We start from the raw sequence: 17365 nt of genomic DNA, 5'->3' as shown, positions 1-17365 counted from the left end.
GGCAAGAAACTGCCTTTTTCCCTTAATGAAAAGCTTCATTTCACTTTAAACTTTCTCACTTGGTTCCTATAGGCCTCTCTTATTCGCCTTTGATGAGAAAATCCTACCAAATCTGGCAGGGCTGTGTTGCTTCCTGGTCCCTCCCCCCAAATTTTCCAGCTTGGAGTTGAAAGTGAAATATTTTACCTCCCTAATGACCTCCTCATCCAGATCATCTTCAGCACTGCTAAGCCCAGCATCGTACAGTTTATAGTCATAAACCAGCCCTTCTTCTGGGAAAAGTAACTGGATCTGTGGGAATAAAGCTGGGGTGAATCTGGCTGCCACTCAGCTGAATTCAGAGGAGGATCTGCGCTACTGCAAGGAAGACTTTACTAATGGGATGCTGCCCAGGCCAGGGGGCTCAGGTCTCTCTCCCAGATCTTCCAGCTCCAGGGTTCCCTTGAAATTTGAGGCAGATGTGGTATACCAGATCCCAAGAGGAAGCCCATCCAAAGCCTCCAGGCATTCAAGAAGCTCTGACCCCCATTCCTCATTATCAGTTCCTCTATAATGAGAGAGGATCTGCTTTTCCTTTACTCACCTTTTCCTTTGCCATCTTCTCCCTCAGCCACAAGCTGAAGGCCATCCGACCTTGGGAATCTCCAGTAGCACCCACACTCCAGATCAAGGCAAATATAAACCAGGGTTCAATCAGCTCTCCAATACGAGTTGCCTTCTCCTGGGGAATCATCCTAACACCCTGAGGACCAAAGAAGAGCAGAAGTAAAATTCTCAGGCGTGGTTAAGTTACACAAAACCCCAACTCTTCTTAATGTGCTCATAATTCTATTTAGCTTCTATGTAGCTTTTTCTAGCCAGTTTTTCACAGGCCTTGTTAAGGTATTCTGTGGATTAAAACTTGCTGTTTCATTGGTGTACTTGAGAGACTCCCCTTGCTGAACTAATGTCACTCAACAGGAGCTGGGAGAAGAATTTAGTCTTTGGTTTTTAATTTGAAAATTGTCCAGCCTTCTTCAATACTAATTCTCAAAGGACCTGCAATCTGAAGTGCATCGCTGCTTAGCTCTGATCTCTGCTTTCCACTCATTCTCCAATTCCCCCTGCTATAAATAAAAGTGCACCTCTTCCCTCCAGCCTGGTAGGCATGGAGTTTATCTTTTGCTCTTTCAGTGGGCAAAGCCTAATCCTTCCAAGTTTACCTGTGCGTTGCAGGATGTTGTACTGCCTTCTGCCACATAGATGAGCTACAGCTTCTGCACCAACACTTTGTTCTCCGGTGACTAACCCTCTGCATGACTTAGTGCCCTTAAGACTTACAGGCGCACACAAGCAATAGCAGCAAAATCCTACCTCAATGGGAATGAAAGGCTGAAACAAACATTCCAAGAGCATGAGGAGGCTCCTTGTGAGGTTACTGTCCGTTGAGGCAATTATCTCCTTCACAAACCTCCGGACAAAACCGATGGCCTCCTGTAAGGAGAGGCAGGAACAGCTCAGTGTCACCCTCCGACACACCTTGCTTTTACCTTCTAGGGTTCTGGTTTTTCCTTGCCTCCCTGCAAGCTACATTTAGCAGGAAGGGTATGACTGAGAATGCTGCCGTTTCCCGCTGCGTGCCAAGTACCACCGTTTTGACTGGAGAAAAGTAAGTCAAACTACTTGGTTCAGTCTTAGCCACAAGAAACCTCTGGGCCTGCCTTTTGGTTCTGTGCAACAGTGACGTGCATGTTGTGCCATCACTGCTGTTAAATGTTTTGCTCCCTTCAGACCTTTCCTTTGCAGCTCTGGGTTATTCATTAAAATAGCGGCTCAGGAGAAGAGTAGAAATAACAAGACTTGTTCTTACAACTTTCTCCCCGGAGTAACTCCACTGTAAGCAATGGAGCTGCACCAGGCATGATTTTGTTCAGAAGACAGTTTTAAAAGGAAATAAAACAAACTATAATGACCAATAAGACTAAGTCACATCTGTAGGAATCAGTGAATAACCTCTATTAAACCCAGGAAATTCACAGATTAGTCTGAAGTGTTCCCACAATGGCATTTAAATCCAGGTCTTGACAAGTCTGGGCTGGCTGATATCTGAGCTGACAAGCTCCAAGCCATGGAAGGGCTGGAACGGCATGGTAGCTCACCTTGAGAAATCTCCTGAAGAGGGATGCTAGCTGCTGTGAGAAGGGCTGCATGATGCCTGGGATTTTTTGCAGCCAGCACTCGATGAAGGGCTCTAGCCCCAAGATGCTGGGTTCTAGGTAAACCATGCCACAGCGGGAAACTGTGGCAGGGGAAGCAACAGCCAGATCCTGGACTTCAAACATCATGGTCATACTCTGGAAGTTGTAAAAGGAGAGAAAGGAGGATAAGGACTTGATTGCTTCTGATATGTCTTTCAGCATAATTTAGTGAAGCTGAAATCTTTCCCTTTGTTGCAGAAGCCCTCTTTTTGTTGTGTTTGTGCAGCACAGCAGAGGTCTGGCCAGCAAAGGGCTGCTACTGAGACATGAATTTCCATACAAGTCCATCACAGACATCAAGTGGAAAGTAAAAGGCAAGTCTGTTCCAAGAGGGAGGAAGGAAAACAGACAACAGGCAGCAAAAGAGGAAGGGATGAGTTACCTCTGTCAGCTTGATGATTTCCCCTGAGCTGAGACACAGCTTCTTATTGTCATCTAGCACCGTGTTCATGTTCTCAATCCACAAAGCATCAACTGGCCCATCAAACATGTACCACTTCTTGCTGGTGTTGGTGGCCGCAGCTCCCCGCCGGATGAGTGAGGAAAGGATCCCATCTGTCCTGAAAGGAAGCAGGAAGGTAGGAAGGGCTTGGCCCATTCTGGTTTTGCTGAAATCAATGGCAAAGCTTCCACCATATAAGGCAACAGAGCCAGAATCTTACCCTGGTTCATGTGCCCAAGGATACCCTTGCCTCACTTGCTGATGAGCTGCATCAAGGTCCATCTTATTCTTTCTTTTACTGAGACATACATCTCAGCCTGAGTGGTACCATAAGACAATTTTTTGGGGCATTAGGATCTGGACTTCATGCCACCTAACTATAAAATGCCAAGTTTCCCTTTAACATCTCTGTCCTCAGTGAAAAGCAAAGAGGCCTTGCCAGCATCCAGTTCAGGTCATAGGTGGGTTATCTGCTCTCTGGATGTGCCTCTTTTCCTCTGCCCAGTGTAAAGGGAGGCTAAGGACAGCTACTCTGCTAATTCAGGTGCTTCAGTTGTGTAACTATGGGGTAGGAGGATGAATCCAGGCTCAAGAGCGCGACTCTACCCTCTTTATAACTGAAGTTCCCCATCCTCAGCTGCCTGTGAACCCAGGTGGTGCTAGAGCTGGTGAACAGGAGAGCAAACTCACAAGGAATGCTGGCTGTTGACAGCAAGAACTTAATCTGTACATGGAAACTTGGAGTGGAATTTCCATTCAGGCCCTGGACTCTACTCCCATTATTAAGTAATTATTTGTTATTTTTATAGTGCTAGTGAATTCCAGGGTATTGTTACTGACATCAAGGGAAAACAGTCTGTTCTAAAGCTCAGCTGATTAAAACAGATGGATTTGTCTGTAAATACATTTTACATGGCTGCTGTATTTTTCTTTTTGTCATGTTGATGTGCCTGGGTACTGCCCTTGGGTCAAGTCACATCATAAATAAACTGTCGAGCTTAACTGGAATATCCTATAAAATGTCCGTCAGTAAAGATGCACTGGAGCCCAGGTTGGGAAGCTCTGGGTCTCAGCATCAGTAATGTTTACTTGCTCGCACTTTTCCTAGAGGCAGTTAGTTTCATATTTATTTAGTTTCCCTGGTTTTACACAACACGGTCTTTAGCTTTGCCCCTAAGCAAGTGGTGGGTGACAGGGCCAAAGGGAGATTCACACTGCTTCTCACACCTTAGCTTCTGGATAAAGGGAGCTGCAAAGTCAACCTCGGGTCACATATGGAAACATAAGCAGTAGGACCTGACTGTCAAGAGGGCAAAAGGGCTATTGGTTCTCGCTTCCAAACCGTGTAAGCGAGCAGGAGCCCTGGTAACGGGAATGAAATGCCCCTTTATGCCTAAAGTCATCCCTCATCATTCAAGGCCACCAGTGTATTTATACAGAACAATTCAAGTGCGCAGCACAGAGGTCACTTTTCTTCAGAAGCAAAGCAAGTGTTTTTAAGCTGCTGTATCTTAGAGCAGGGGCATGTGCTCCAAAGCAGTTGAATTATTCCTTGTTATGCAGTTAATGCTGCCAGCTGAGCTGCAGTAACTGTCTGGGCATGTGCTGGCAGCCGGGCCAAGCACACAATAAAAGATGTCAGCTTAAATCGCCGTGACTGGCTATTGTAGCTTGGTGAGGATAAGGACTTGATTGCTTCTGGTTTTATGCCACTACCCTAAATAGTTCTCAGCCTTGAAGAGAAGACACTCAAGACCAAAAGAAAAACGTTTCCCGTCTGGAAGGAAGGAAAGCAGGTTTTGTACTTTACCACTCATGCGTTAGCAAGTTGAACTCTCCATAAAGCTGGCCCATTGTGATGGATTTGGGATTCAGTACAAAGTAGCTGACTGCTTCGTAATTCCCACCGCTGGCTTCAGGCTGACCTTTCAGTGACGTCATTGCAGCTGCCAGGACTTCATAACTCTGCAAGAGCAAGAGAGTTAACTGCCACGGCTCCATAACAACAAAGCCACTTGCTCTCACAGCAACTGCATTCAAAAGGCAGTGAGAAAGGAGACACAGTGAAGGATAATATCATAGTAAGGAGATGCCTGGCTGCATTCACAGAAATAAAGCATTCCAAACGCAGGGAGAGGAAGTTAGATCTCCCGTGCAAGAAGCCTGAAGCATCTCAAGATGTCAAAGTACGTCTCAGCCTTAGAAATTTGCAGCAGAGCTAATAAACTTCAGTCTAATCTCCCAACTCGAAAGAGTGAGCTACTAATATACTTCGCCATAGCTATAAATCAGTACTAAAAGACAGCATCTTGGTCCCCTGACTTCTATCCAAGAGAAGCTGGAAATGCTGGAGTGCGAGTCTTCTGTGAAGCTTAACCCTCTGCATCACTAGGCAGGCGATGGTTTGCTGGGGCCAGCGCAGTGTCTCAACCATACCTTTGTCTTCCCAGAGCCTGTTGGCCCCACTAGCATAAGGCCATGACGAACCACAGTGGTTTCATAGAGCTGAATGCACTTAGTCACAAAACCTGTAGAGGAAGATGATGCAGAGTGGGTCTGGGACCAGCTGTCTCTTTCCTAGGGCAGAGCACTAGACTAAAAGCCCAGGCCCAGAGGGAGCTTGTGGAGAGGCCTTCCCCTCACCATCAACATCCTTCAGATTCTCTTTGATGCAGGATTTGCGAATGGCTTCTTCCAGGATCCCATAATCAACAGGCTTTTCTCTGATCTTGGGAAATAAATCTGAGACAATACCATTGAAGAGCTTGAGGTCATCCTGCAGGAATTTGGGTACGTTGGCATCCCTGATAGCTCGCAGGCAGATCAGCTCCTGCAGAGATTTAAGAACTCAGAACTTCAAAGATCCTGCCTCTCTTATGTGGCTGCAGAAAAGGCCACATAAATCCATGACAGTGTGAAGTGTAAGCACATTTACCTCATTCATAGTAGGATTCTCTCTTTTGAGGTTGCCAGCTGTTGAGATGACAGTCTTCACAGCTCTCATCCCAAAGTCATAGTGGTCCTGGAAAAGGCACAGAGGAAACAATGTCATCAGGTACAGGAGCATCACATAAAAAGAAAGAACCTATGCATGCACTCAGTTAGCAGGTAAGAAAAGAAAAATGAGAGAGTTATGCCTTCAGAACAACTGCTCCTTCATCCAAGTCTGCTCTCAGGATCCTTAAACAACTAACTAGTCCTCAGGTGTACAGACTATGGGTGAGGAAGATGAGAATAACTGGATGATGAAAAATCCTAGATGGAGGGAGAAGCAGGCAGGGCTGCTTGGCTCAACTGTCCTGCCATTGTAATCCTAACTAGGGCTGACGGTGAATGCAAGTCCAGCCACAGGAGGAGAAATGAGAATTAGAAAGCAAGGAGGTAGATGAAGAGTGGGTATTGAGACCTTTCTGTGATTCGCTATCACAAGGCACCAAGAGAACCATCCAGGTACTTTGTGCCTAGGCTGAGAAAGCCTCACATTTAATAAAACACTCATGGTCATTAAGGCATCTACCTGGGTGCTGAGCTGCTCTGACAGTAGTTTGAATGTTGTGGTGATCTTCTTTGCAAGGACTTTGGCTTCATTAAACCCAAAGGAGTAGAGTGAAATCTCAGCAATCATAGAGTAATCTGGGACCATCATAGCCACAGGACGAAAGAGGGCCTGAAACATACAGTTCCAACACAAGATCAAAACACTGTTGTTTCTTGCTTTTGCCAGCAAACTGAAAAGGCTGAGTATCTATCCCAGACTGTTTAGAGGACACAGCATGAGTGTGCCTGGCACCCGTCAGGGCAGCATCCCTGCAGACCGCAATCTGAGGAGTGCCATTTGCTTACAGACATGATTCAAATCTCAAAACTATCCCAGAAACTTTCCAAAAGCATCACATCCTAATCCTTGTCATGGACACACTGGTGGTCTGAATAGCATCCAGCACCTGTATTGCCCCTCTTCTTTCTGTCTATGCAGTTTGCCCTCCTTACCTTCAGGTTATCGGGCAGTTCAGTACGCCCAGCATACCCTGGGTTCATTGTGATGAAGACTGCACAGGATGGGACCAGTGGGATCTCCGTGCCTTCAAACATGAAGTGATCCACCTAGAAAATTAAAAATATGATCATCCTCAAAGAACAGAGCCTGATCTGCAAATTAGATAATGTAGCAAAATCTTCCAAGAGGAAAACAATGGCATTCAGTAGTTAAATTATCAAGCATGGACACACACAGCTGCCCACAACTGTAGTGACTCAAGCTGGTCTCACTGCAGGAATCCAGTATTACCAGCAATACTTTTCCCTGTTTAAGAAACTGGACTCATGGAAGATTTACTGATAGGATACAATTTTTTTTTTGGCTCTTGAACAGACCTCTATCCCTCCAGCTGTAAACAAACATCTTTCCATTTATTCTGCAGTAGAGTTTGGACCTGAATTAATTCGTGGCAGAGAGGGCAAAGAGAAACCTAATCCTTTTTAAAGCTGTGTAGGTAGTAATTTCAGATGGGGGATAAAGTAATGCAGAAGAATTCATGGAGAGCAAGTTTCTAATTCCAAGCCGAAGTCAAGGAGATTCAGGTCTTAACCCCTCTGAGTCTCCAGAGAACAAAGCAGAGGCTGGCTGCTAGACTGGCTGACAGCTGAGTCTCCATGTAAAGCCAACAATTCACTTTACATTGCAACACTGTGTGTGCATGAGTACGCATTTTTCTGCACTTACTGGGTTTTGTGAATCCACTAAAGCTTGGATAACACATTTAGACAAATGTGGTTCTGAGCAACTCATGGCAGAACACTGGCTGCCTTTATCACAGCTCCAATTTGTATCAGCTCAGTGGATCTGTATTGGAATGTCCCCCACACCAAAGTCTGCTGGCACTGCAGCTCAAGCTGAGACATATTTCAGCCTGTGAGAGTGTGGGCAACTGTGGCAGCACATACTAGGGCAAAGTTACAAAACCCACCCAGGATGCTGACTATGTAATGGGCTGATATGATGCGCCACACTAGGGCATTACTCATGCCTCTCCAAGGTCAAGTATGTCTGTCTGAGTTGTCCCTGAGCAGTGAACTGGTCCTCCGTGAAGATGCATGCAAAGACAAAGACTTGCCTAGACTAGCTCAAGTGGAGATTTTCTTGTCTGCCTTTGCATCCACATGTTCATTACGTACCCTCTGCTGCTGTGCTTTCTGAATGGTTGTGATCTGCTGGGCCACCACAGACAGCACCTCGATATCAATGCGGTTGAACTCATCAAAGCAAGCCCATGCGCCAGAGCTGGGCAAGGAAGGAAAAATGAGGGGAGTCAGGAATATCACACAGGAGCAAACTTGCAGTCAAAAGTTCAGCTAGATCTAGAAATTATAAATCCACATACTGGGGAGGCAGCACAGAGACAAGAAGTGAACCAAACCAGCCCCTAACGTCCCACAGCAGGTAGTGACACAGCCACAGTGTACTGGTACAGTGGAAGGGGCTGTAGCCCCTCACCCCAGCTATGCATCCCAGGCCACGTGATGAGTGAGAAGGTGCATGGTCCCTGCAAGACCATGGCAATGTCTGATGCTACAGCCTGGGGCAAATTCTGCATGTTACAGATTTGGGCTTGAAAGAAGCGTCACGTTGAATTCCTGTTTTGTACCTGAGCTGTAAGCGTAGCAGATACAATTTAGACATCTCTTAAGTGCATTTTTCAGAGCTTGGAAGACCATGTATAAAGCTGGAAGCATGTATACGAGGAAGGTGATCTTCCCACAAGGCATGATTTAAGAAGGAAGTTAAATTACTTACAAAGAAAACATCTGAGAAAAGAGTATCAGCTTTTGTTGGAGTAACTAATTCAGATTCACCAGTGTGCAACAGACTAATTGGACCAGCTCTGTTTGAAATGTAGAGAAGAGAGAAGCTTCTCTGAGAGGATCCCTCAGGGCTTAGTGCAGTCTCTCTTGGCTGCTCAATTTTGGATACACTCAGCAGATTCTCTCCATCTTACGATTAAGCAGCTTGTGGGCTGAATCTCAGTCCAACGTGTATGATATTAAAACAAAGGCCAGAGCTGGAAACATTTACACAGGTGTCTAACAGTGGATTGGTGCAAAGCATTTTAATTTTGCCTTAAATGAACAGGATCCTTTTTTTTTTTTTTTAATTGGCTCAACTGTCCCTCCCTTCTGGCAGGAATTTTGTAACTTTGCTCATTCTGGAACACAGTAACCCCCTTACCCACTCCTTGGTAATGACACGCAGCATTTCATTGTACCTGGCTAGTCCCTTGAAAAACTTTCCCATTGCCATAAAGTCAAGCTGGTCGGAGCAGTTGAACACTACAGTTTGGATTGCTAGTGCTTTCCCCAGGTCTTTTGTTGTTTCTGTTTTGCCTGTTCCTGCTGGTCCTGCAGGTGCTCCTCCAAATTTCAGGTGCAGAGCTCCTGTAAGCGTCAGATAACACCTACAACAGAGAAGAGACCAGATGATGAAAAGCATTTCTACTATTGATTTCAGTAAGGGAGACATATGATCTATACAGCTGGAGACAGGTAGGAATCCATCCTTTATTATTCTGCAGAACTGCTTAAATATGCAGCACTCTGCAAAGGAGTTAGCTATGTGGCCTTGATTAGTATTCATGGGGCCCTGCATGGATAAATCCTTCTGCCACTGGCTACAAATTCACTCTCCAGAAAAAGGACAGTTACAAAAGGGTAAAATTATTATTGCTGCTGCATATGCTGGAGTATTAGATGCCCCTATCTACTGGTTTGTAGAAGAGCTCCTTAGCTATCAGGTGGGCATTTTATATGAGTCAGAACACTACATTAAGAATTAGGAGAGTGAAAGCAATCAGTCTGAGCACTGATCACTAGCAATACAGTAGAACCAATGCCAGGGTGTTCCTATGCCCTCGTCTCAGGTAGTCCTTTACTCTACAAATGGTTTCTATTTACGTATGTTAAGTGTAAGTAAGACCTTAAGTAAGACCAGCATGGTCAGATCCTTGGTTTAATCCCCAATGAGGCTTGTTCATCCAGAAACAAAATAAAATACACTTATTACCCAGAAAACAATGTCCTTACCTGTCAGTGAGGGGCGTGATAACCAGACGGCCACTGTTCCCCAGATATTCATAGCCATAGATAAATTCAGCATTGACAGCTCGGATGTACAGGTCCCCCCTCATCCAGTAGTATCTAATGATGAGTGAACATGACATCAGAAGGATAAACACTGGCTGGCAGACAATACAGCAGCTCATAAGACTGCAGCCTGCAGGTTTGGAGACCTGCATGTCATGGGATTTCCTTCTCAAGAGAAGAAAGGATAAGATAACACAACAGGGTGGACAGGAGTTCTCACAGGACCTGAAATTAGGTGTTATATCAAGCATTGCACTCCTTCTTGGGCAGGAGCATGCCCTTTCACAGTGAGGCCGTGAAACACTATGATATGGCTTGGTCTATATAGCCAAAGTGGATGCCATTAAAACTAGGTCTGTCTCAGATGCCTTAGAACTGGCATCCTTAGCAAACTTCAATCCCATTCCTCATAGGGACGTTAGAGGCGAATTCTGCTTACAGACTATGCAAACTCTTGTTTCCATTTGTCATGGACAAGGCTGACGGGTAAGGAGAACGAAGACTGGCCAGGGAGGCCAGGTGAGGTTCAACAGCTGTGGTCTCTACCTGAGCTGGGAGATCCACTCGAAATCATTCACGCTTGTCACATTCTCCTTAATCAGCTTTGCTGCAACATCCTTGGCGTGGACCTCAATCACAATAAGAGCTGACAACACTGCTCGCTGCATCTTAGACAATTTTCCACGGACCAGGGCAACCAAATTGCCCAGCTGGGTAAGGAAAAGAAAGTACTCTGAAGCAATCCATATCCCAAAGACCCAGGCTGTACTAACACAATGCAGTCAAACTTATGGCATGCTAAGTCCAGCTCATAGGCTGTGTCCAGGCAACTTCTGCCTCTTCTCTTGTCAGAGATACAAATGACTGCTCAGAAAGCAAACACTGCTCCGGGCTGGCTCAGAGCTGACTTTTGCCTACACCATTACCATGTTCAGGTGAAAAGAAAGAGTTAGAGCCACCATGAGGCCCAGAGCTGAGGACACCATATCTCCCAGGAATTAGGTGTGATTAGGTGCATGGAACAGATACGAAGGATGCTGTTTTACTTTGATTTTACTGTCCATCACTTCACTTCTCCCCCACCTTTGACTTCTTGGGTGACCCTGGAGAAGTTATCTTCCACCTTCTTTCTGTCTTCAGGTAATGATTGTATTATCAGTCCTGTACATTATTTGACGTTTATGATGACAAACATCCTAATGATTAAGATGATAAGAACCTGATTTTTTATCTGTTTTTGAGCTGTGCTATGCAGGACTGCGTCTCTGTTTCTCCTACAGTATTGTCCTGGCTGTATTTATAAGTTATCTAAGGTCTGATGATTGAAAAGTCTCCATCTGGCAAAATCTCACCCTTACATTCATTTTTGTACCTGAGCAGTCAGCTGTGGGAAAAGCCTGCTGGACAAATCTCCAGCTTCCAGAGCTTCAGACACTTCCTTTGTCCAGAAAATCTGGCAGCCAGCAATGACCACTTGTCCAGGCCATTGCAAGACCCATGTAGTACGTGGAGTCTTAAACAAGGGAAAAAAAAAGGTGGTAAGACAATGATTTTTTATTATTATTTCTACATCTCCCGGCTTTGAGATGAATCTGTGAGACGCAAAAGAATATTTCCCCTCCTCTATCCCGTTCTAACTTTCCTAGTTTCCAATTTTCAGACTGAGTAGAAAACAGTAACAGAAATATGAGTCCTTTTCTTTTTTCAGCTTTTCCCCCTCCCTAGACCCAAACAAATAAAAGTTTAGGTTTTCTGCCAGCATAGCTGTTACACAGAAACCAGAGCCAAGACGCATCCCCTGATGCATTGACTGAAACATGGTGCCTTGGTTGCCTTTACCAGCCCCTAGCATAGTGTGCGAGACATGAGAGCTGAAGAAGACAAAAGAGGGTAGATCCTTATAAAGAGGAAGTTGCCTGGAGAGAGGGATAGAAATAGATTCATACAGGGTTGTTCTATGATATTGGGAAGTGTTCTGTGGCTGTTAAGTGAGTGTGCATGGTTTGCATTCTTCTGGACCATTAGCTGCTTGCTCAACTGCACATTCTGCACTTGACCCACAAACAGTTGGATTAAAGGTTATATTTTAAAACTAGTAGAATACCACAAATTTATCAGTCCCATCACTGGGGACCTCTATGGCCAGCCTGGAACAAAGACATCAGAGACCTCCCAGTCGGTGATAAAACCCTTACCTCTGGATAAACACCAATTGATCTTTCTATGTTGTCCCGTACACTGGCCTTCATGGATTTCTCAACTTCCAGCAGCCAGTCCTCCACATTGTCAGTGGGATAGATGGGAACAAACAGCTTCACCTCTTCTCCTTCAGCAGAGTACATGTGTGTGATCTGTAGGTCCTCCTGGAACAGTAGCTAATGGAAGCAGCACAACAGGAGATGTGAATGCAGGATTTCCTTTCTATCCCTGCCTTCCTGCCACTGGGGGACAGCCAGGCCGTAGTGGTGTATGCCCATTGTAAATCTGGTGCCAAACTTGGTTGTCAATAGTGATAATAAAGTGTGCGAGAGATGTGCAAAATGACCTCTCCAAAAAATGGAGGATAATTGCATGAAAACAAGAGATTCACATTGCTGGTTTAATTTGATTTGCTTCACTCAAGTTATAGGTAGGATGAACATCTCTCATTGCCTGTCTAGGATTCAAACCCTTGATTCCTGTTCAATTTTGTAGATTCAAATCATTTCCCTTGAGGTCACAGTGCCCAGCTTTAAGAGTAAAAATTTTAACAGCTTCTCCAATGCCCCAGCATATCACTGAAAGTCCCCTTATTTATTCCAATGGCTTTGCACCAGGTTTCCAGTTCAATTTCCTTTCTATTTTCCCAAGCTAATGACTAGGAGATTGGTTTTAGTGTCTGAGTATTGTGGTGGTGCGAGCTGTGACTAGCCATGGAGTCTGAAGTCTATTAGGAATAATAAAGAGGAAAAACAGCCAGGTTAACCCCAGCTCCTAAGTAGGGATGAAGGCAGAAACTTAATTCAGTTCAGGCTTGTTCACTCCTTGTCCCTCTTGAGGCTGTCAGCAAGAGTGGGATTCCATCCTAACAAGATGCCTGTGAGCAGACAGCTAAGTCTGAGCTATTTTTCTTGGCCTCCACGGTGGGATGGACAGACATTTCCAGAGGGAGTGTCCTCTCCTCCTAAGATGGGTATCTAAGTGAATTTCTGTAAGCTGCCCTTTGCAAATGCCTATTTTCTCCTCATTGTCTAAAAGGCAATTGAGGGTGCCCAGTTCATAGGCAGACATCTGGCTTTGAAATGTCTAAACTAAGGTTGCTTGAATCCCACTCCAGGGCAGGCAGCACCTTGTAATGCCTACATACAGTTACAGGTTCCCAGGAGACACATTTCCACACAGCAGAATGTGAACACTCCTTCAGATCTCAGAATGCCTCCAAGTTCCCATGACACCAGCTTCCCAAAGGTGGGCCAAGCCACTAGGGTGCTTGCTTTGCCTACCTGTGCAATGTTCTCAAAGCACTTGCGGAGGTGAGGTTGTACAGCAGTGGGGTCTTTTGTCTGAGACAGTATTTCCAGCAGCTCATCATCTGAAAGGAAGTAGAACCTAGAAACACAGAGCGAGGCATGAGGGGAGGTTCTCTTTACTGTAGCATCAGGGGCTAAGTCCTGCCTGGCAGGATGAGGAACAAGCCTATTGCTAGAGACATTGTTTCTGACTGCTCACTGATCTCTTTGTGTTTGTGTAGGAGAGTAGCAGCCACGATCCAGCCATCTACCTTTCTGTAGAGACAGACTTCTCCACCTGCAGAAGTCAGTTATTCCCATGCAAAGTGGGTTTAAATGAGTATCAAAGAATAGAAGTATTCCTTCAGGAATAAGGGACAGAGTTACATGGAGGTTTTCATTTTACCCCATCCTTTCTAGACAAATCATCAGGCACAGATATGCAACGATGTTATCAGACTGCCCTTAACTCACAACATTTGTGTCTGCCTGTTTTCTCCCCATCAGATGGCAGCATTGAAAGGCGCAGCCTTGCTTATGTTTGCAGTCTCATGACAATATCCTAAGCTTAGACTGTTTTGCTCTTTCTTGGCAGAGTGAACTGGAGTGAGCCTCTCCCTTCATATTTTCTGAACCAGGGCGTGTGATCCAGCCCACTGAAATTTAGGGTTACCTGGGAAAAGCGCCTCTCTTCATCTCCAGATATTCACTCAGCCCTTTCTGCACCAGTTCGAGTAGTTTATTACATTTTTGCAGGTTCTCTAGTAGCATAGGATCAGGGCACAAAGAAATCACCTATAAACAGAATGGAGAACAGAGGAAGCATCAGTATTCTGAGCATGTGGGAGATAAGGCAGTGGAGATAATTGGGTTGCCCAGTGATGTTACTGATAGGATTTAAATGACTCATTCACAGGAGTACTTTCACAGGGATCTGGAGAGGTGTGAGCTTTGTGGGCAAGGAGGGGAAACAGCGCTTACGGATGTGACAAGCACATTTCTGGGTTCTCCTAAATACCAACATTTGTAATATGGAATACAAGTGGTGATGGAGTCCTGGGAAGTGCAGACTGGAGAACAGAATAGAGCAGAGCACTGCTGCCAGGACACAGAAACAGGTGAAAGCAATGGCTCTAAACAATTTAAAGAGTCAGTCTTGAGGAGGAATCAAAGGAATTATCTTATGGATTAGGATTATAGCAGGGTTGGTTACAAGACTCGTAGGAGGTAGGGAGCCTGTGAGCTGAGGAGAAGGTATCTGGTGGGGTGGTGCACCAGCTTGGTGCAAGGCATCACAGGGAATGACTCTGTCCGTTTGGACACCAGAATGAAAGGCCAAGTTCCAAGAGAAGAAACCCAGCATACCACCCTGGGCAAGGTTGCATGGTTTATACAGCGCTGCTCATGCCCACACCATTACAAAAATGACAACTCAAAGGCAGTCCTTGTGTGAGCACAGGTCCAAGGAGTTTGGGATACCTGCACTGGCTTTCATCAAAGCACACACCTCAGGGTTTTCCTTAGCATTCTTCATGATGTTCCTCCAGTCCCTATCCATGGCCTGGTAGCGCTGGCTTTCCAACGGGAGCTGTCTTTTGATGTCCTCTGACCTAAAGATGGGCTCCAAGTAGAGCCAAGAGCGCTGGCAGTTCAGCCATTCCTCTAGGACATCCTAGCGGGAAGCAAGAAGAGCATATCAGGACACCATGCTATGAACCTGTTTGACAAAACCATTCAAGCTGTGCACCAGAATGGGTTTAAAAAAAAGGAAAAAGAAAAAAAAAGAAAACAGAAAGAAGAGGTGATCCTGCACTTAGACCTTCCACAATTCTAAAGTCTACTTGCAGCGTCAGGAGCTTCCTTCCCAAATAATTAACAATTTCCTAGCAATCCCCTTTGCTTACTGTTGTCAGCAGGCATCAGAATCAACACCCACTAGTTTAATGGGGGGTAGTTTAGAAATACATGTAAGCCAATACTAAGGCTCAAAGGGACTTTGTGGTGCTAGGTCAAATTTCTGTGGCTAGTGTTTCTATATTTTACAGGAGATAGCACAATGTGAGCACACAGTAAGATGCGGATTTTATTTTGTGAAAAGAGCTTTTTTGGGGAAGAATAATGACAAATAAAATATGCCAGACTCTGCAATTCTGTCATATCCTCTCTCCTGCCTGATGCACCCCAGCCCCAGCCTTGCCTACAGAATAATCCATGAAAAGATCTTCGAACAACACTCTGAATTAAGAGAATGAATGAAAAGCTAAACATTTAAGTTAGATACCAGACAGGAAACCCTGTTTGTCAGTCATTCAAAGGAGCAAGAGAATTAGCTTGGAAGAACATCCTCCTCCTCCATTTTCAGGCATGAGAGATTGGAAGGTATGGCAGACCTGCCCAACATTGCAAAGCAGCTGAAGGGTTTCCCTTTCAGACTGCCTTAGTCACACAGCGCTACCTACCATTCCCTGAGCACAGACAGCCACTTAACCTAGCAAGAGGTGGAGTTCTCCACTAATACAGACAACAGTGTTTGCCATACTCCATCAGCTGCCCTGATAAGCTACTTCCCAGAAGCAGATTCATGGGCCTTTAGTGACAGGAATGAATGCAATCAAAAGAAGGGGTAGGATGGGCAGGGTGAAAACATGGACAACAGCACAGCCAAAACCACACAGTAAATAACTGAATTTCCCCATGTCACCTACTGCCTTAGGGCTTAGGGTAGCATTTCTGTATCCTCATGAGACAAGGCTGGCACTCTGGCAGCCCATGGCCCAAGCACACCCAGATGGTAAGCACCAATAAACAGAATAAGGTAGTTATGAATAACAGATAACAATGCTGCCATGCATCAAACACCAGCATTTACACAGAGTTCTCCAGCCAGATACTTGCACTGGAATTTTTCTCCTGCAGCAAAATGCTATTCTGCTGGCTGAGTCCTGCTGGGTGCTGAGCATTCAGGCTCTGGTCTGATGAAGAAGTGCTGGCACAGTCTGCCCCATCCTGCTCTAAACAGCAGTCTTCCACGTGCTTTCTTACACTGAGATGTGAATGATTAGCATGGAATTCACAGGGCCTGTAAGAATCCGTAAGGTCCACTTAGTATAGTATGATTAGAGATGCCAGTAGGACTATTCACAGCAACGGGAGAGTCCTGGCCCTGCTGAAGTGTTGCAAAAGGCAGCAAAAGAGCTGGAATTTCATCACTGCTGTTTGCAGAATAAGGCTCTGAGTTTATCCGCTCTTTTACTAGAGTCAGAGGGCTTTGACAAGCCCTCTTCCTCCCTAAAGACTGATATTGTCTTGATAGTTGTCCTCCCAATTCCCTAGCAGCAACTGCACAGTGTCCATGTTCAAGCGTGGCAGCACAGCCCAGCTGCCTTTACCACATGTCTGTGGGTAAGAAACCAATACCTGTGTCATCTTCAGCTTATTTTCCCATGTGTTCATCCTTTCCTCAAAAGGTTTCTTGAACGGTGAGGAGGACATGCTCTGAATCATGACAATGTGATCATCTAGGAGCTGAGAAGCTTCATCGGTGTTTTTCAGAATAAAGGTATCTGTGTCTTTGTAAAGCATCACAGTAAATAAAACGGAGTTCCATTCACTCTCCATCTTGTTGAGTGCCTGGAACAGAAGGACAAGTAATTTAATTTTCAGATACAACCTGTGCAATTGTTATCCTAGCTTCCACAACTCTCTTAATGCCCCTCTCTAGCAAGTGACAGATTTTTGCTCTTGGATTCCACTGGAAACTGCAGCTGTGTATTTAATGCATGACACACTCAGCAACAGCACGTTTCCTCTGCATTGCCCATGGGCTCAACACCTCAACGCTGTCCTGAAAAGAACACCTTGAGGGGAAAAAAGGGCAATTTCATCTCCAGGCCCATTTATGCTACTACATGCACAGAGGCTGCCAGCAAAGTGCCTATTAATGATTATGGTTAATGATGGCTTTGTGAAAGGGGTAGCTATCCATTGGGAATTCGCCTGAGATTTCAGAGAACAAAAGCTGCCAGAAGGTAATGACTTTCAATCAAGACCATCTTAGGTCA

The 17365-nt window shown here is 45.2% G+C and overlaps 1 protein-coding gene across 1 annotated transcript in view; it reads right to left on the bottom strand.

Moving 5' to 3' along the window:
• The window catches only part of DNAH1 (dynein axonemal heavy chain 1), a 72039-nt gene that overhangs the window by 31314 nt on the left and 23360 nt on the right, over window positions 1-17365 (bottom strand). Inside the window, exons 20-40 of the mRNA XM_075513865.1 lie at window positions 16722-16934; window positions 14812-14976; window positions 13978-14099; window positions 13299-13404; window positions 12012-12191; window positions 11189-11329; window positions 10363-10526; window positions 9757-9870; window positions 8943-9131; window positions 7855-7960; window positions 6670-6783; window positions 6197-6346; window positions 5615-5701; window positions 5323-5509; window positions 5116-5207; window positions 4490-4644; window positions 2620-2797; window positions 2139-2333; window positions 1354-1473; window positions 584-742; window positions 187-291 (exon numbers count right to left, since the gene is read on the bottom strand). Coding sequence (XP_075369980.1) covers window positions 187-291; window positions 584-742; window positions 1354-1473; window positions 2139-2333; window positions 2620-2797; window positions 4490-4644; window positions 5116-5207; window positions 5323-5509; window positions 5615-5701; window positions 6197-6346; window positions 6670-6783; window positions 7855-7960; window positions 8943-9131; window positions 9757-9870; window positions 10363-10526; window positions 11189-11329; window positions 12012-12191; window positions 13299-13404; window positions 13978-14099; window positions 14812-14976; window positions 16722-16934 — 3042 coding nt within the window. The remainder of the gene's footprint in view (window positions 1-186; window positions 292-583; window positions 743-1353; window positions 1474-2138; window positions 2334-2619; window positions 2798-4489; window positions 4645-5115; window positions 5208-5322; window positions 5510-5614; window positions 5702-6196; window positions 6347-6669; window positions 6784-7854; window positions 7961-8942; window positions 9132-9756; window positions 9871-10362; window positions 10527-11188; window positions 11330-12011; window positions 12192-13298; window positions 13405-13977; window positions 14100-14811; window positions 14977-16721; window positions 16935-17365) is intronic.

This window comes from Mycteria americana, chromosome 11, assembly GCF_035582795.1.
Source record: "Mycteria americana isolate JAX WOST 10 ecotype Jacksonville Zoo and Gardens chromosome 11, USCA_MyAme_1.0, whole genome shotgun sequence".
Taxonomy (NCBI): domain Eukaryota; kingdom Metazoa; phylum Chordata; class Aves; order Ciconiiformes; family Ciconiidae; genus Mycteria; species Mycteria americana.
Note: the sequence above shows the minus strand (reverse complement) of the source record. Positions and strands in the feature narration are given on the sequence as shown.